Consider the following 20641-nt stretch of genomic DNA (forward strand, 5'->3'; position numbering starts at 1 on the left):
TGAGCCGAAGTCAGATGCTTAACCTATTGAGCCACCCAGGTGCCCTGTATGGATTTGTATTTTTAACAAGAATGTCAAGATAAATCTAATTCATTCCAAAATTTAGTAAACCAAAGCTTTGGATTTTGATTTATTTTATAGGCCCTCATTACTTCTTTTTTTTTTTTTAAATACAATTGTAACTTCATCTAGATTTTTTAGAGCTGCTACTTCTGCTCTTCTTCCTGTTTAGATTTTATTCTTGCTTTCTATGTCTTTCCTATAAAAAAATTGTCTCAAACACTGTTTTGCATAATTTCTATGAAAATTATTTGTATGTACTTTATACAAAAGTAACCATAGAGATCCTTAAAAATGTATTGGCTCTCGTTAGCTACAATGTCTGAACAGCATAAAAATACATAAAAACATACTCATACACTCAGATCTTTAACTTTCAATTATCTACTTGTGAATTCTTCACTTTCTGGATTAGCTACAGGCTGGCTGGTTTTCTCTTGTATCACAGCACAAATCTGAAATACATCCTGATGATGTAGTATGTAATTAGGAATTGCAAACTAATTTTGATATCATCCTAAGCAAAACATAATTAGAAAGGAAATCATTTGCTACTCACTTCCAAATCATGGTTCATTTCAAAGCCAAAGATGATTTTATAAAATTACCCACTATTTATATCACTGCTTCCTTCCATTTGCATGTTAAATAATGCAATTTCCAAGAAATATCATTTGATGAGAATATATGAAAAATTTATCAATTAACATTTTGGACTGTTTTCTTAATGTGGGGCTAAACAATATTTTATTATTTTCTTGATTTTTCTAAAGCTATTACCAATGTTAAAACTTGGGCACTAGATCGAGAGGTATTCCAGAATATAATGAGAAGGACAGCTCAAGCTAGAGATGAACAGTACAGAAACTTCCTCAGAAGGTAAGAATAACACATTGTTGGAAAGAGTAGAAGATGGTGTAGTTATATTGTGGATATGTTGGTTTTATCACAATAATTACTTTACTAGAGCTTTCCTCATTTAAGCAATTTCCACATGACTAAACCAAAGGAACAAAAGTATTCCCTTGCAGTAAAGGCCACTACATTAAAAAATATATATACTTAATTCCAATTAGCCTTGCACACTGATTTATTTATCTTTCACTAATTTTGCCCTTGTATTGATGGAGTCCTTGTATATAGTATAGAAAAATGTGTAAAAAGTCTTAAAATATTCATCTGGGTTGCTCAGTTGACTTTGAAAGATAGCCTGTAATTTGGAAGTGGATAGCAAAATATCATCTTTCTAATAATGCTTTGCTTAGACTAATATTAAAATTACTTTATTTTGCTATCTTTAATTGCTTTACCTGAGACATTATCTTTCTCATTTATATAACCACACCATCTTCCAAATTACTATTATTTGTAACAAATTAACTTGCCAGAAATGTCACTGTGTGTGTGTTGATGACACAGATCCTTGGAACATATTTTGTGACCTATTCTGTGCCCCAACAACTTGGGTACATCAATTTAGAAAGAAACAAATACCTACCTAACTGAAAAAGTCAGTTATGCATATAAAAAGTTTGTTTGTTTTTTTTGGAGAATATACATTCTTTTTTTTTATTAATTTTTTTAACGTTTTTTATTTATTTTTGAGACAGAGAGAGATAGAGCATGAACGGGGAGGGGCAGAGAGAGAGGGAGACACAGAATCGGAAGCAGGCTCCAGGCTCTGAGCCATCAGCCCAGAGCCCGACACGGGGCTCGAACTCACGGTCCGCGAGATCGTGACCTGAGTGAAGTCGGACGCTTAACCGACTGAGCCACCCAGGTGCCCCTGGAGAAAATACATTCTTTAAACTATTTCTGTGTTATTTTTTGGGGGGGGGTGGTTGACAATCTCTAAAGCTTCAATACATACTGTAATGAAATGTTACCCATGCTAAGTGGTAATAATAATAAAATATCCCACAATTTCCAAAAATAAATTCTAAGCTCTTTTTAATATTAGTGATTTTACTTTGCATAACTAGCCTAGTATATAGCAAGGACTCAATAAATATTGATCGAATGTCTTTGTAATCATCAGTAGAACATTGTAGGTGTTGAGGGTTCTCCTACAGAATCTTGCTGATCTGCCCTCCCCAGAGATAATATTGACTCCCGGCAGAGAGCTGCAATAATGATAAGTAAGTGCCTTACCTATATGCCAACCAATGCCTTAGCTATCATGTTGTGGGCTCTACCTGAGTATAGGTAATCTAAATATCCAGTAACTGAGCAATACAGGTCAGCATTTAAAGCTAATGAACTAGACTCATGCAAAGGCCAAAGGGGGATAAATAACTCAACCAGTCCTTGTGGGTTGCCTCTGAATGTGTGAGATAAAACTTGAATTACTAGGGATAGCATTTCATTCCCTTGGAGTCTAGAGTGTTCTGTCTCAGTAGAAGGACCGTGGAGAATTTACTAGTACATAAACCTTCTTTCCTTTTGTCTTCCTTTTGTTATCTGATTCATCCATTCATTTAACAAATACTTATTGCTAGGCGCTAAATATTGTGGATTCAGTGGTGATCCAGATAAACCTTATTGCTTTTTTTATAGTGGGGAGACAGACAAAAGATTTTTCCTCATATCAATTTCCTCACTAATCCCCAAAAGTGATAGTTTATAGAAGAGAATTTTCACTAACATTATAGACTCCCGTTTGGACCAGAAGTAGAACTTTCACAATGAAGAGTATGTTAATCAATGACAAGTTCTGGTTACCATTTTACCTTTTCATTCATAGGAAGGTAGATTAGAAACTCTCTTTGTTTCATAATATACAACGAGCTCTTTCTTTTTCCATTTACATCTTTTCATTTTGAAATATGTGATATCTAGAAAAGTTACATAGTACATATGTAAGTTTTAAAACATAATAACAAAAATGCCCAATCTAAGAAGTGGAGCATTGGCAAAATTGAAAGTTCTTTTCCTGTGGTCCCCATTCATTTCCCGGCCTCCTACATGCGTCTCCATGGAGTGGCCTGTATTTTGAAGTTTAGAAATCATTCCTTGGTAGTCTTTATTACTTTGTCTCTAGCTTGATTTAATTAACCTATTTTTCAACTTTAAAAAGTGTTATTTTTGCAACTCAACTTTTTATTCAATCTTTTTTTCTATTTTTTTTTCTATTTCATCCATCTGGTTAAGTTCAGTCATTTCTCCTGTTTTAGAGTTTGGTTATCTGACTCTACTACAGTGTATTTATCTGTTCTCCAATTGGGGCATGTTCTAGTGTTCTGCAATTACAAATGATTCTGATACAAACATTCTTAGCCACGTGTCCTGGCCACGTGCCTCCCTGTGAACATGCCCAAGGATCAACTAGAGCTATTATTTTAAAAAATTGGATCCAATTATGTATTTTTGGAGTAGCATCATTTTTTCTTTAGGGGTGTCAAATTTTAGATGGTAGGAAATATGTTTTTATCTTACAGTAATTATGTCAACGGTCCTGAGTAAAAATGGGTAAAGTAGAGGAGAAATTTCTCCAAAGGAACAATTTCATCATTTGATTGGCTAATCATACTGAGTGGAATTTCTGATGTTTTTTCTCAAGTAATAACTTTCAGTAATCCATTTCATTCCTGATATTATTACTATATGTAAAAATGTTCCTATTATGTGCCCTTGGCTACCATTAATTTTAAAAGTTGGTACAGTATGATTAATAATCAAGATGATTTCCATGCTAATTCCTACATTCCCCCTGGATTCAGCCTTTACTTAATTACACAGATTTAGATGAAAATCATATCCTCCTCTGAAAGCAGAGCTCCTCACCCATGCTAATAAAAGACATACTGAGATGTGGCAAGAAACACATTTCTGGGTGTAATTCACTCTGAAAACCAACAACAAATATAAAGTGTTTTTTTCCTTCCAAACAGACAAAATAAGATTTTTTTCCCTTTGTAGTATCTTACTGTCTTTACTTATTTGCCTGTGATAAATATCTGTGATTACACATGGTTATATAATTTCAATGTATTTGAAATTCAGTTGTTTATGTGTGATATATTTTGGAGGTTTACTTTGGAAAAATTAAAGTGCATTATATATTTTTTAGATGCAGGTAAAGGTTTTTTGAACTACATAGAAGTGCATATTTAATTCAGGAAGATAATTAAAGGTTTCTTTTTAATTTTGAAGTGTATCCTTGCTGAAGAATTTACCTGAAGATAAATTAACCAAGATCATTGACTGCTTGGAAGTGGTAAGAAATTTTAAAGGAAAAAATACATTTTATTAAACGACTTTATTTAAAAAATTTTTTTTCTTAATGTTTTTATTTTTGACAGAGAGAGACAGAGTGTGAGTGGGGGAGGGACAGAGAGAGAGGGAGACACAGAATCTGAAGCAGGCTCCAGGCTTTGAGCTGTCAGCACAGAGGCCAACGCAGGGCTTGAACCCACAAACTGTGAGATCATGACCTGAGCTAAAGTCAGATGCTCAACTGACTGAGCCACCCAGGCACCCCTTATTTAAAGACTTTATAATTTAGTTGTTATTAGCACTGTAAATGAAAAAAAGGAAAGGATGGTAGGTGGCCTGTCTGCAGAGACCAGGAGCCTTTTTCTATTGTGTAAAACCTTAGACCAACTCACAGGGAATTAAGGGGCTGGGATGGGTTTAGGCCACTCTTCTGAAATGCATAAAAGGAAATAGGATTTGCATGTGTAAAATGACACTTGATTTACATACTCTAACCTTTTTAGTATATTTTGTGAAACTAATCTGCCTTACTCAAGAGGCATTTGATTTTCTGCAGTTAACATCACAATCCCCTGTAGAGTTTTCCTGGTATAAAGGAGTCAATGATGTTTCATTAGGTAATGGTGTAGAGGAGGATATATTGGAGCTTTAGGGGACAGCTTTCTGAATCAGGCTATGAAACAAGTCCATACTTGAAAACTCTACACCATGAAAAGACATTTTAAAACCCTCTGCATTTAAGAAGCACTTTACCTATTTTAACATCTAGGGGAAAACAGCATAATGGAATGTGTTCAAAAACTCATATGAGGCATCACCCAGATGGTTGGTTCTAGTCCAAGACTAGCCAAGTTTTTTTGTGAATAAATCTTTTATAACATGTACCTTGGATTCTAATGATATGCATTATATGAAAACCTCTTCAGATTTCAGAGATTAAAATTCAAAGGAAGAAATTTCTCTCTGATTTTTGGTGTGTGTGTGCAGGGGGGGGGGGGGTCAATTTCATTGAAACCAAAATGGCTTTAATGGAATTTGAAGGAGGTAAGGAATAATAAAGAAGTCACATGTTGACTTTAAGTGTTTATAAAGCTGTTCTCAGTGGGAGATATAAAAGTCTCTGCAAGACTGATTGTTGACAGATTCATGCCTCTGTCAATCACAGTATACAATGCAAACTAATATCTGTTGAGAAGGGAGCACTGACCATTTTATCCTTAAGTGTAAGTGACACCAGTAATGTTTCCATTTACAATTCATGGAACCTGTCCAGCAGTTTATCAAGGACAGGCCGTGATGACACAGTGCCTGGCCTTGTGTCCCCAGAGTGTTCAGAAATGAAGTCATTTTCAAGAGGACTGCTTGCCCTGCATCTCTTGGGATTTTCCCAATGTAACATAACCCAATCACAGATGTTACAAATTAATAATTCATCCTAATTTCTGAGAGTATGTGTTTTTTTTTAAAGCTGGAGTAGCCCTATATTTTTTTTGTTAACTGAGAAAATCTGTTTTTAATATAATACTAATAGAGTAGATTCACCAGAGGGGGATTCCATGCTGACAGCAAATATTAAAATTTAGTATCATTAAAAATAAATGGTAAATTAGTCATATTTATAGCAGCCACAGGCAATAGCTGCAGAATATATAGATGGGGCACAAGTCCAGTATTAATTAACACACAATTTGAGTTTGAAAGTTCTCATCTTTTAAAACACCCTAGAAAGGCTTTATTATATCTCTGCATTTGCAGACAGCAGCACAGTTTATAAAGGGCTCTTTATTCGTACCTGGCAAACAAATGTGTCTCTATAGCGTGTGAAAATTCTCAAATGCAAAAGTGATTAGCAAGGGAGTAATGGGATCTATTTCGCACTAAGAAAAGCACATAATTTACCAGCATAGCTTGGACTAATGACCCGTCAACGGGGTCCTGACAACAGCCAATCACTAATGCATTGGAGTTATAACAGAATGCCTGCTGAGTTTCAGGACCAGCTGTCCCACAAACTGGCTCCATGATCTTTGACAAAAACAGGCTGAATCTGGCTTGAAGTTTAGGAATTGATTTGGGAGGGTTTTAACTTTTGTGTGGGGGCAGGAGGGGTATTGGAATTTCCCACCACGACGCAGTTGATCTGAAGTGTTTGTTAAGACTTTGACTATTGAACATGTAGACCAATGGCTCCAATTATTCAGTGTTCCAATTACACATCTTGCTTTAGCTTAAATCACCCAGCCCTTTCAATTCTAGAGGCAGACATCCCCTTTAAGCCTCCTCTTGTGTTCTGATGGGAAAATAGTACCAACATATTTGAGAATTAACTAATGAACATCACGAAGCATGATACAGATTTCGAATGCACTGTAAGTGTTAATGGTAATGAAAATGATAATGTGAATTCTGCACCCACCAGTTGTGCAATATGGAGCACAAGAGTGGAAGGAGTCTCTGTTCACACATACAGGAAGCATGGGATTTGACTGTGGTTGATTGAAATGTCACCTCACTCTTTGTTGCAGAGCTGTGGTATGTGACCCTGTGGCCCCCTGTACTGAGACTCTGACATGCCATCTTTCATGAAACTGGGGGTGTAGTAGGAGTGGGGTAGGGGTGGGGTCATGTAGAATGTTGTTGCCCTTCCTTACTCACATCACCTGTGGCGCTGCTTAAAAGGCAGATTTCCAGGTACCACCGTACTTACTGAATCAGAAACTCTGGGATATTGGCCCAGAAATGCACACTTAATACGTTACTTGATTCATATGCTTATTAAAGAGAATATTTGAGAACCACTAGTTTAAAGTTATGAATAGAATACATATATTTAGAGCCTTGCCATCTCTTCATTCAGGAATTTTCCATTTTTCATAATTTAAAAAAATCTAGTTTTCTTTCTTATAGTTCCTGCTAATTCCTACAAAACCAGAGGGTTTTCTCATTTTAATGATTACATCTGGAGTCATAAAGAAAGTTGAGATAATTGTGGATTTTGCCTGTTTATGGACCAGTTAGCTAGAGGTGGGGCAGGCAGCTAGGTGCAATAGAAAGTCCACTAGTCCGAAGTCTAGAGATTAGTGTTTATGGTCACGCTTCTTTCACTAATAGCTGTCAATTAATTGTGGTAAGCATTAGGGTTTTCTCATCTACAAAATAAGGGTGAGTAGTCCATATCTCTAAGGGCTCTTTCAGTGTTTCAGTTACAGATTTCTAAACAGTTGGCTCACCCAAGTTGGAGGAATTTCTGTTGGTTTTCATTTTGTGGGCTCTAGTTCCTTGGAAAGAAGCAATCTGCTACTAAATTTTGCCTGAGTGGTTGATGAGGGCCCACCTGATCCAATTGTATTTGCTTTAAAATTTCTAAAGTGTTTTAACTGTTGTACTTGGGTGAACAAAAAAATGTCGGTAACGACCCAAATAACTGTATCCAGTTTTTTAAACAACCAACACGGGTTCATAGTCATATGATGTGGGGAGTGTGTGTGTGTGTGTGTGTGTGTGTGTGTGTGTGTGTGTGTGTGTGATACATCTGATTGTGCATCATCAATACTTCTTTGTAATGAAGATTTCTGGCCACACACTAAAGACTCTAAGGAAGTCTTAGGCTTGCGTTTTGGTCTTTGTTCTCCATCACCTTTGGGTTTTCTTCTGGTTTTCTGTATACTGTTTATAGGCATTCAGGTTCTAGCATTTTCTAGATATCACAGAATGAGCATTTTCTTTACAGTGAAAACCTCTTTGCATCGTTCATTAGCTGTTGCTTTTTGTATAGTTTTCTTCTGACCTTTACCTCTTAGTCTGCCCTGGTATTGATTTCCTTATTTTTCCCTCTTGCTATACACTCAGTAACTACTCTTAGGGTTTCCTACACATCTTTTTTAAAAACATCTTTTTCAGGGGTGCCTGGGTAGCTCAGTCGGTTAAGGCTTTGACTCTTGATTTTAGCTCAGGTCCTGCATGATCTCACGGTTCGTGGGATTGGGCCCTGAGTCTGGCTCTGTGCTGACAGAGAGGAGTTTGCTTGGGATATTCTCTCTTTCTCTCTCTCTCCTCTGCCCCTTTCCCACTCGTGCTGTCTCTCTCTCTCTCAAAAATAAATAAATAAACGTAAAAAAACATCTTTTTCAGACTCTGGGTCATAGCTCATTAGTAGATCATGAAATTAATTTGTAGGAACATTTTTTAAAAGTATCAGAGTAGTAAGTATAAGTATTATTTGAATATGTTTTAATTTTATATAAATGTCTATATGTGTGCATACTCCCATACGTGTGTTTGGGTGTACAGGTAAAATGTATTTCTTACTGTAGGTCACAGTAAAAAATGCTTGAAAATCATTGCTCCCCCAGATAGGATCTATGGCTTCTTGGTCCTATAAGGGACCCCTTTGCAGTGTAACCACAGGACAATAACCACACTGTTTGCATTTCTCTTTTTGGTCTTGGTGACCACCCTGGCTAGACTGGCTGCACTCCCCAGTTGGCAAACACTGGCCAGTCTAGCATCATAGCCAGTGCTTACCACTATATATTTTTGGTCTGACCTACATCCACAGCCTTTTCTGATCTATGAAGTTACTGTCAACACACTGGGAGGTATTATTTATCTTCCTCCCAAGGTTTTGGGTGACAAAGAATCATCCCTAGGAAAAATACCACTAGGAAGGTTGCCCCTTAAGAAACAATAAAGCTCTTTCTCAGTGTTCCCTTTTAAGCTTCCCATTAGCTTCTCTGACTGACAGGAATTAAAGCCTCACATCTGCACACACCACACGCTTTATAATAACTGAAGAACAACCTACCAGCACTTCAGAAATTCTCCATGCTCTTGAGGTGCCTGGGTGGCTCAGTCAGTTAAGCGTCTGACTTTGGCTCGGGTCATGGTCTCATGGCACGTGAGTTCGAACCCTGTGTCAGGCTCTGTGCTGACAGCTCAGAGCCTGGACCCTGCTTCTGGTTCTGTGTCTCCCTCTGTCTCTGCCCCTCCCCCACAGGCACTCTGTCTCTCTATCTCAAAAGGAAATGAACATAAAAAAAAAAAAAGAAAGAAATTATCCGTGTTCCTTCTGTTCCATGTTCTGAAGGGACTAGGAGAGACTATAGAGCAGACTCTCTGAAACAAGGACATCTAACACGACGCTAACCTTCCTAGGGAAGAGGAATGAACATTAGCTGCATAACAGATGCTGAACTGCAGTGGCATGGTCATTCACTCAAACACCAAGGCTCATGGCTATCTCAACTGCAAAATTGAGCTTGGAGGTGGTGAAGGTTTGTGATAAAGCTAAAATAAGAAGGAATGAAGAGTTGGAGTAAGCACACTGTGATGCAAAAGACTCAAAATCTCATTTTCCAAATAAAGTAGAGGTTTGTCTCTTGCTCACATAACAGTCCAAGGAGGATAGTCCCAGTTGGCTATACAGAGTCATTCAGGAACTCAAGCTAAAGGCCTTATGATCCTCTCCCAAGATCTCTCTGTGAAGACACATGCCTGATACGGCTCATAGACCTGGCACGGGGGGTGGCACACATCACTTCTGTTCAGGTTCCTTTAGCTAGAAGTTAATCACATGGCCACAGCTACCAGGGAGGCATTTTACCTGGACAGCCACGTATACTGTAGAAGGCTTGGACAACTGGCTCCCAGCCTCTTTCACAGGGATTAACCATCACTGGGTGCCTAGCATGTACCAAGTATGCTATCAGGTGCTTTAAATACCCTCTTTCAAAGTTAGGTGTGGTAGGTCATATGGTTTTAATTTTATAGCAAAGTAAACTGAGGTTCAGAAGATTGAAGTGACAGCCTAGCAAACCATTATCATCTTCCTCCTCAACATGGCAGTTATTAATTATTTACTATGTTTCAGGTGCTTTCAATGCATCAAAAGATTGTCTTTTATTGGCTTATTGTGGTAAGGCAGAATGGACTCCCCCCCCCCCCCCCCCCCCCCGCCCAGTGCCCCAGACCGCAATCCTTGGAATGCGTGAATATGTTATGTCACCTGGCAAAAGTGACTGGGAAGGTGTAATTAAGGTTCAGGACCTTAAAATAAGGAGATTAATCTAGATTATCTAGATGGGATGACTATAATTACATGAGCCCTTAAAAGCAGAGCATTTTCTCTGGCTGGAGTCAGAGAGATTTAGCATAAGTGGAAGTCAGAGAGATTTCAAGTCTAAGAAGAATTTGATGAGCCATTGCTGGTTATGAAATGCAGGGGGCTCTGTGCATGGACCTAAGAGAGATCTTCAGAAACTAAGAGGCCAACAGCCAGTACAGAAATGAGACCTTATCCTATAACCTCAAGAAACTGAATTCTGCCAACAACCTGATTAAACTTGAAAGTGGATTTTCCCCCAGAGCCTCCAGAAAGGAACACAGCCTGACACTTTTGAGTTCAGTCTTGAGAGACCCTTGACAGAAAAATCCAGGTGAGCCATGCTGTGCCTGGACTCCTTGACCCACAGAAACTGTGAGATGATAATGAGTGTTTTCTTTAAGCCACTAAGAAATGTGTGGTTATTTGTAACAGCAGCAATAGAGAACTAATGTGCTTCTCTAAATCTTTGAAGGTAAATGTTCTTATTTGAACTTTATGCATTGTTTTTTTCCCTAAGATATGCATCTTTCCATATGTTGAAATATCTTGTAAGATGTATGTAGTGCTATGTAAATAAAAGATAGGTTTAGTCATATTAGAAGTAACATTTATTTCAAAAATGTAAGTAGATTTTATTAGTCAGTGACCAAAATAGATACTGAAATACAGCAGACATAAAAGTGGCTTTGTCTGGATTTTGTTTTTAAATCTAAAAGAAAAATAAGAGAGAGCTGTGATGTTGTTAATTATGCCTTTTTAAGTAAATGAAACAGGGCCATTTTTGTTTGCAGAAATAATTAAGAGTTCCATTTTGGTTCTATGACTTTGAGACAATGTTAAAGTGGAGTAGAGGTGGACAGTCTAATCCATCTTTCATTTTCTAAGAGACTGTGTTGCTCTATCGGTCTGACATATGGATGAATGGCTTTTCCCTGCCCAAGAATTCTCTGATTACACACACACACACACACACACACACACGCGCGCGCGCGCGCGAAGGAAACAAAGAAATATGTGACAGTTTGAGATTTCATGAGGATAAACCTACCTTGAAGAAGAGAATTTACATGTGAAAAATTCTAATGTTGATATTTTATGACAACACATCTTTGAAAAGAATCCATAGGAAAGAGCTACTTCCTCTGTCTGTAGAATTTTCCTAGCCTTTGCCCTTCAAGGAATTAGAAGTTGACACTGATATTCCTAATGTCCGCTGGGGATGATATTTTCAATTTCTTAGATATTCTTTTTCTAAACACTAGGCCCGGTTTCAGGCTGTTACAGATCACTGAACAGTTCATAGTTAGATTCTTTCAGTGAAAGCCCACCTGGATGTCAGTGATTATGGTCTTGCTTTGGTTTCTCTGCATGTTCCTTAGTCTCCATGCCTGAAAATCAGTCTTTCTGGTGATTTCTGTGAAAGACAAAAAGAAATGCAGGTAATAAGGCAAAAGTCTCTTTACTTTTCTACAGTTTATGACTGCAATGTTTAAGAGGATTACAGTGACAATAGGCAACAAAGAAAAGCAACAGGCATGGGATGCTCATTTCAAAGACATGGGGAGTTCTGTTACATTTATGCCTTCATCTGGATGTCGCCACTGGGTTTAACGTTTTCTTTTTCTCTTATCCCAATAGGAATACTATGACAAAGGAGATTACATTATTAGAGAGGGCGAGGAAGGAAGTACCTTCTTCATTTTAGCAAAAGGAAAGGTAAATATGAATTAAAGCTTACTTAAAGTAAATCATGGAAGTCTTTTCACATTAGTTTGCCCTGCACCACAGCACTGGAAAGTCTCTGCATTGAACAGGTAAAGGAACTTCTGCTCAGAAGAGTTCCTTGGGGTTTGGTCTTAGCCTTGGGTTTGGGGGCACAGGAGAGCTGTTCTGGGTTCTGGCTGAGACAGTAACTTCTTAGTGACCTTAGGCAGGTCCCTTGACTTTCATTGTGTTTAAAATGACTAGATTCTTTCTCAGATCCCTTTTGTCTGTGATTCCCAGTCAAATCAATGATCCAGGATCAGGGCTGGAAATTTTTTCCATCCAGCAGGGGTGACAAGCAGCAGGTGGAGGAGAATGAACTTGTCAGTGGAGGACAGCAATGGCTGGGCATAAAGCTGTAGAGAGGGCTCGGAACTTCAGTTCATATACCATAGCTCAAGTTGGTTTGGGTGTTGATGAAAAATCTATGCTAGTATATGCAGGAGATTTTTCTCTTCACTTAAACTGTGAGTGGATAACATGTTGCCAGTTGTTCCTATGTTGACTCTTTACAATGTTGCTCAGAGATAAAAGGCATTTGTGAAATACTGAAAAAAAGAGTGAAACCTTGAGCACCTGCATCCATAACTTGTCCAGTTTTTACAAGTATTCTTTCTTCCATGGAAGTGTTTATCATCAGGCACTGCCCTTTGTAAACTGGTTGGTTGTCGAACCTTGAACTGGGCCCCCAGTGAAAGAAAAAAAAATAACAAAATGGTTTCAAACCTCAGAAACTCTTCAACACTCAGAACATTTTTTTTATCATTCCTCTTCCACCTGGACCCGATGCTTTCAGAATTTCTAATCAACAGGAAGCAACCCTTGTGATTATGTTGAATTGGCATAAGACTAGCCACAAACAAGGAATATTGAAGTTTTTGTTTGGTTCTGCCATGGGACTTCTTAAACCTTCCTGGGCCATGGATCACAGTGAGACACCCATGAAAGTTATGACCCTTCTCCATATCCACATTTTACATCTAGGTTTAGGGAGTAAAACAGAGGATTCAACAAATCAGTCATGGGCACTAGATTCAGAATTCCTGACACTTAGCCTTATTCTTGATTAGTTTGTCAACTCTTTGGCTTTTTGCCATAATAAAAGTTCCCACAGGAACATTAGGATTTGCTTTGAATATTCCTAGGAAGGAATTGCTAGATTCACATAAAAGTTTTTTAACTTTGGGAGGTGGGATTTGAATGGAGAATCTTTCTCTTACAGATGGGGAGTCATTTGGTCATGTTAAGTCACAGGATTTCTCAGTCCCTCCAAGTGAATTGCCTGTAGTAAGATCGTCCTAAGTGCTGCAAAGTTAGAGCAAAGGCTCTTCTATTTCCTTCTTTCAGTCAAGTTTATATAGATTTGGAGGGTCGGGTTGAATGAATATGTGCTCAGATTTTCTTTTTTTTCCCCTTCTCTTTATCTTTTTAATTGTTTAACATCATGTAGGTAAAAGTCACCCAGAGCACAGAGGGCCACGATCAGCCACAACTGATAAAAACACTGCAGAAAGGAGAATACTTTGGAGAAAAAGCTCTAATCAGGTGAATCCACAAAGTCTATACCATACTTAAATAATTCTTTTGTTGTTTTGCATGTGTAATTACTCATTCAGTCGTCAAATTGAGCTGCCAAATTAATGTCAGCAAATATCCAGGAATTAAGAAAAAAAATAAATTGAATTCTGAAAAAATTCATTCTCATGCAGGAAATAAGTACACTAACTGCACAGAAAAGAAATGGGAAAGGCTTAAATTTGCTAGTGAAAATAAAATTGGTATCCTATTTGAATCTTTAGTTTAAAAGAGAGTCACAGAGGGGCTCCTGGGTGGCTCAGTTGGTTAAGTGTCCGATTTTAGGCTCAGGTCGTGATCTCATGGTTTGTGAGTTTGAGCCCCATGTTGGGGTCTGTGCTGACAACTTGGAGCCTGGAACCTGCTTTGGATTCTGTGTCTTTGTCTCTCTGTGCCCTTCCCCTGCTCACGTTCTGTCTCTGTCTCTCTCAAGAATAAAAATTAAAAAAAGTTAAAAATTTAGTCAGAGAGATTAAAGACATGAGAATTACAATTTTTTTTAAGAATGAATTTTTATATTTCCAAGGTTTGAAATGTTGCTGTTCCCCCTTTAAAAATTATCAAATAATAACTTTCCATGTTTTTTGTGCTTTTAAATTATTATGTTAAAAGCAATATTTTCTTAAGGATTTTTATCAGCTCATTTTGCAAGTTTCAGAAACAATCAAAATAGTGTGTAGGAAACTTCTACCTGACCCTTAGGCCTTTGGAAGTATGAGTTTATCTACTGTTGATCTAACTTATGGAAGAAATATTTATAAAGATAAATCAAATGTCTCAGGAGATGCTATATAATTCCTGGAATTCAGAAAACAACTTCAAGTCTAAAAACACCACATTTTAAAAAAATATAAATCACTTTGTAAAAGATCAAATTAGAGTTTTGAGCAATACTGTTTGGAGTTACATATGTTTTTAAATGAATACTTGAAATTAGTTAAGACATCCCTTAAACTTTATATTATTCCTAAATGGTTATTTCAAATGTATGCTTATAGAAAATGAGTATTATTTCTGTTCATTTTCTTCCTTTTTAATTTTTGTCATGAAGTCCTAGTTCTGCTGATTTGTTTGTCATGATAATATTAAGTACAGAGCAAAGAAAACATGTTCATAAATTACTACAAGACAAATTTGATTATTTAAAAATTATAAAGCTCTTATTTTCAAAGGAAAAACACATAAACTTAGTAAGTTAAATTACGACTACTTTGTAAACATTTTAAAAATGGAATTTAAATGCAAGTAAAATTTTTTCTTTCTCGTTTTCTAGCTAGTAATTAACTTGTTTCAATAACATGGAAATTGTCCTTTGTAAAATTTTTTTGTTTGTGACTAAATACAGATACATTCATGTAATATAATTATGTAATTTTATTATTCAAAACTTCAGTGTATTTGTTTTTAACATTACTAGATTACTTTTTTCATACCTCCCAGCGAAACAATTAAAGTTTGAAAGTGCAGAGAACTTTATAAATGTACTACAGAGTCAAAATAGCTGTTGAAAGGAAGTATATTGTCTGATTTTGCCGGATCTGCAATGATTTACTCTGTATGTCACAGCTAGCCAACTACAGTGTTTTCCACTGAGAAACATGGGAATTCATATTTACTACAGATACCCAACTCCCTAGGCATTTGAAAGCATAAAGCTAAATTCAGTGAACAGGAGCACTGAATACAAATGCTTCTACATTGTTGTGCATTTTTATGCTATCAGTTTTTAGGGCCACTGACTGTGGCTCTATATTCCTTATATTCTGTATATTTCCATGACTTGACATTAAATAGTCCCAGGAGTTCTTTCAGCATTTTATGTACAACAGTAAATCCATGGCACTTACACAGTTATTATGAAAGAAACATGTGTATTTATAAACACCTAATATTTATAAAGTGTTTGCAGAGAATATTCCTAGTCAGTCTTGACACTCACAAGTGAAAGGGAGGCCGCATCATTCCTTTTTTTGAACTCACAAATCAAATTGGCTCATATCCAAGATCATATGTGTATGTATATGTACATATATATGTACACGTATATATGTATATGTACATATATGTATATATATGTATATAGATAGATAAATAGATAGATATAGATGTCTCCACACATACACATTGAGTAGCGACTGCTCAGCTCCCAACTCAAAAGCTCATCAACCCGGAATGTTTTTGCTGATGTCTTCTGGCAAGGACCCTGTAGACATGTCAGGATCTGTGTGTTATGTCAGAAGGACTCTGGATGTCACCTATGTGAATAGGGGACTTCTTTGGAATGAGAGATGGGCCACCAAAGTTTTCCTGTCCTATCACCAAAGGAAGATGAAGGAACTGTATATACTTTGTGGTTTACATGTTTGATGAAGTCACTTAGAGCAGGCCCAATATGTTTGTTCCTCCCAGTTACCTTAAATGAATCTCACAGCACTGGGTACCATATGGGGGTACCATTTTTCAGTGTCTTATTTTGTAACTAATAGAGGGAGGAAACTCATATAAATAAAGGTCTTTAAAGAAATACTTTACCTAATGCTTGGCCTATGGTATTCATTAGGTAATTAAATTTGCCGTCACTAGATCATATGCTGTAATTCATTGAATCTAGGATATCAATTTTGAGAGGCACCATTATATAATGTACCTCTGAGAAAGAAAGACAATGCTATTGATTACACTATGATTCATCATCAATTGTAGGACATGCTCTGATTTCAGAGATTCTAGTGAAAAATGTACATCTTAGGCTTTATGCAATTAAAGTATTTTAGTGTTCACTTAATCATTGGGTGATACGGCACTAAAACCACTTTATTTGGGTTTTATTCTTCTTTTAAGTTTATTTATTTTGAGAGAGGGTGAGAGAGAGAAAGAGAGAGAGAGAGAGCAAGTTGGGGGAGGGGCAGAGAGAGAGACTCTCAAGCAGGCTCCCTGCTGTCAGCATGGATTCTGATGTGGGGCTGGATGCAGGGCTGGAACTCATGAACCCTGAGATCATGACCTGAGTCGAAATGAAGAGTTGGACACTCAACCAACTGAGCCACTGGTTGCCCCTGGGTTTTATTCTTGATTGGTTTTTTTATTGTATAGTGATTACTTGAATGTTTTTCCAATAAATTTGTTTGATTAGTTAATTTCAGGTTTTGGCTGCTTATTAATTAGCAATTCCCATTTGATCAGAAGAGAGTTATTTTATTTTGCTGACACAAAGCACAGAATGAGATTCCATCTGCATTTGTAGTCACCAATTCCTCTCTATTCCTGGTGCAATTTGCCTTCTCTGAATTCCTTATTGAGATAACCTTTATTGGGACACATTTCAAATGCTTTTTTGGAAAGGGGTGGAGTATGTTATGATTAAAAAAAGCAGTCTTTGGAAGGTTTAAATGATGGTGTTTCATAAAAAAAGTAGCAGATCCTCTAATAAAAATGGATGTGTAATTTCTAACCGTAGAAAATTGACTTTCCTGGTTTTGTCTGCAGTGAGGATGTCAGATCAGCTAACATCATCGCCGAAGAAAATGATGTCGCATGCCTGGTTATAGATCGAGAGTGAGTATGCGGATACTGTCTGGGAAGGCAAGCTATTGCCACCTTTGAAGACTTGGCCTTCTGTTACTCCGAGGGCCCATCTGTCTTCTCATTCATCAGCACTTAGAAATGCTGGCCAATCCTCAGCTGCGAGTATATTCTATTAAAATTCATGGGGAGGAACTGGGCCTTCTGATCTGAATCTGTCTGTGGCAGTGGCAGATGCTGGCAGGCTAAATATTTTGTGTGCAAAGTTTGTACATAAATATCAGCAATAGACCGATTTAAATTCTGCATCTTCCAGAGAAATAAGCTTATTAGTACTCTTATAGATTTTCTCCCATACGATATAGTGAACCATTCCATAATTTATTTCTAAAATGCTGTAAGCAGTCAAAAAATTTTTTTTGAACAAAACCTCTGTCTCGGACATGATGTAAAATACTCATTATTAGCTATACATATATTTCCAGAGAAGGTTTAATTTAACATTTGCAGTAACTTGCAAGTGACGGGTGTTAATATTAATTTCTAAATGTCTCAGGTTACTTTTCAGAAAAAAGTCTTGCTTTGTGTCCTTCACTCACTTCAGATCATATTTGAATCTGGCCCTTTGAATCTCTCACTAATGAGTTGAATATTGATCAGTTATCCAGATATCATAAAAGGAAATGCAAATATACCAAAGCTAGGCCGTTGTCTAAGAAAACTCATAGTAAAGGGCACGTGGGTGGCTCAGTGGGTTGGGCTTCAGACTTTGGCTTAAGTCATGATCTCCCAGTTTGTGGGTTCGAGCCCCACATCGGGCTCTGTGCTGACAGCTCAGAGCCTGGAGCCTGCTTCCAATTCTGTGTATCCTCTCTCTCTGCCCCTACCCCGCTCTTGCTTAGTCTCTCTCTCTCTCTCTCTCACTCAAAAATAAATAAACATAAAAGAAATTTAAAAAAGAAAACTCATAGTAAAGTCAAAGAAATAGGGTATACCCATGTGAAATATTAGCAAAAAATAGTAAAATGAAGAAGTATCACAAGGGAGTATGTAGTTGATTGAACATAACATTCATTGAATCAGGGGTTTAGAACTGTAATGAACTTTAGAACACTTTTTAAAATGTTTATTTATTTTTGAGAGAGAGAGAGCAAGGGAGGGGCAGAGAGGGAAGGAGACGGAGGCCCCCAAGTGGGCTCTGTGCTGAAAGCTGAGAGCCTGATGCGGGGCTCGAACTCACGAAACCGTGAGATCATGACCTGAGACATAGCAGACACTTAACTGACGGAGCCACCCCGGTGCCCCAGAACTTTAGAACATTTAAAAAAATCTTTTTATTGTGGAAAATTTCACACATATTAAAAAGCAGACAGGATGGTATTATGAACCCCATAATGCAAGTCCAGAAATTATCAATGAACGCCTTATCTGGATCCCTTTGCCACCCTCTCTCTGCCCTCTCCATACTATTTTCAAACAAATTGCCAACATAAAATGATTTCATCTATAAATTTTAGCAGCATTTCTAAAGGATAAATGTTATTTATAAGGCATGACCACAATAACATTAACATACCTAAAAAGTTAGCAATATTCCTTTTTTATTTATTATTTTTAAACGAGGCATAATCAACACATATTTAGGTGTACAACATAGTGCTTGAATATATGTATATATTGCAAAATGACCACCACAGTAAGTCTAGTTAACGTCCATCAGCACAGATAGAACAATAATCCTTAATATCACTGAATTATTTTAATCTCTGTTTTATGGATAAGAAAAGAAGTCCCAGATCGGTAAAGGGTTGCCCAAGTGATGCTGTCCTGTGTTGGACCAGGAGCTACTGACCGGGTGTCCTGACTTCCTTTCGGAGTTCTTTCCACTGTGCCATTTGGCTCCCATAGCATGTATTCAGAAAGAGGGGAAACCACGACGATGTGGTAAAGTGGGCAAGGTTTAATTTTGTTAAGTGTGGACATGGGGCTTAAAAATTAATAGGCAAATAGGAAATATAGAAGTCACTCCAGGTGAAGTAAAACTTAGAAACGAAGGCATAGGGCTAGAAAGTGCACAATAGGTTCAGATAAAGGTAATCTTTGGATGCCAGCTCAGAAATGGAAAATACATGAGTACGGTATGGTCCTGATAATGCATTGCTTCGTATAGGAGTTCATTAAAAATATATGCATGCACTGAATAGCATTAGCTGTGTGGTAGAATCTTATAAATTGCTCTGAAATGCTAGGACTAAAAATACGAGAGAAAGGAAGAATTCCTTTCCTTTCTCTTCATTGTAATCACACAAGCAAATGTTTATACAATGTCTCATATATTCATAGTCCCTGAAAAGGATGCAATTATTTTATAGAGTTAATATACTATTTGGAAGTTTATAATTTTAAAATGTTCAACTTACATGTTGATTCTCTAATAAACAAAGTATTGTATTAGGCTCGATGAGACTTAAAAAGTTACATGCATTTCTTCTATCAGTGAGAGAAGCTGAGTATCAGCTGTAACTGGGTTGACCTACATCCTGGATTTCCTGGACAGTTCTGGTTGGCCCAGCGTATTTGTTATTGGCACCACCTTTCAGTCAGAAAAGTATTCAGTCTGAATCGAAAATGATACGATCCTGGTAGCTATGACTAGTAGACTAAGTTAAGATCCCATGATAATTATCCCATAGTACCTTATCTACACTTATATCATCATTCACATTTTATTGAAATGCTTTATTTAACATCTGTCATCTCACTGTTCTATAAACTTCATGAGTCCGGAAACACTGACTTGTTCACTGCTGTTACAGTGCCAGCGAATGACATAGTCCTTGGCAGACGGCAAGTGCTCCACATGTTGGCTGAATAAAGGACACCATCCTTGCAATGAAATACAGTGACTGAAAGCCTTTGGCTCTTTATTTCTTCTTTCCTAATGCGTTCTTTCAAAAATGCTTAGAATGAATACACTGCAAGGAGGAGAGTTCAAGTTTTCCTATTTTTAGGTATAATGAAATGTGTGAAATGGCAGTATCTCTAAATACGTGGAAAGTGTTATTTGTGACATCTTCATCATTCTTTGGTTGTTGGGAAAGATCTCAAGGAGCTGATTATGTCAGAATGAACCATCAGTACCATCAAAATGATTATTGGCTGTTTGTCACAGCTAGAATGTTGTAGCTGTTTACATTTACTTTAACTCTAAGTTGTGGAGAATTTCTCGGAGCCTATGACACCAGTATCAACTATCTTTAAAAGAACGAGATTTGTTTACGATACTTTAATTAGTTTAACAGCAAGCAAAATAATGGTGATGTACAGAATAAATAAAAGCAAAACAAAGTGAGGTGCCTGGGTGGCTCGGTCGGTTGAATGTCTGACTTCGGCTCAGGTCAT

The 20641-nt window shown here is 37.2% G+C and overlaps 1 protein-coding gene across 5 annotated transcripts in view; it reads left to right on the forward strand.

The window, feature by feature from the left end:
- The window catches only part of PRKG2 (protein kinase cGMP-dependent 2), a 104666-nt gene that overhangs the window by 39204 nt on the left and 44821 nt on the right, over window positions 1-20641 (forward strand). For all 5 annotated transcript variants that reach the window (XM_027059249.2, XM_027059244.2, XM_027059236.2 and 2 more), the window contains 5 exons: window positions 834-939; window positions 4213-4276; window positions 12017-12094; window positions 13593-13687; window positions 17204-17272. In XM_027059249.2, coding sequence (XP_026915050.1) covers window positions 834-939; window positions 4213-4276; window positions 12017-12094; window positions 13593-13687; window positions 17204-17272 — 412 coding nt within the window. The remainder of the gene's footprint in view (window positions 1-833; window positions 940-4212; window positions 4277-12016; window positions 12095-13592; window positions 13688-17203; window positions 17273-20641) is intronic.

The sequence above is a fragment of the Acinonyx jubatus genome, chromosome B1 (assembly GCF_027475565.1).
Source record: "Acinonyx jubatus isolate Ajub_Pintada_27869175 chromosome B1, VMU_Ajub_asm_v1.0, whole genome shotgun sequence".
Classification (NCBI taxonomy): Eukaryota; Metazoa; Chordata; class Mammalia; order Carnivora; family Felidae; genus Acinonyx; species Acinonyx jubatus.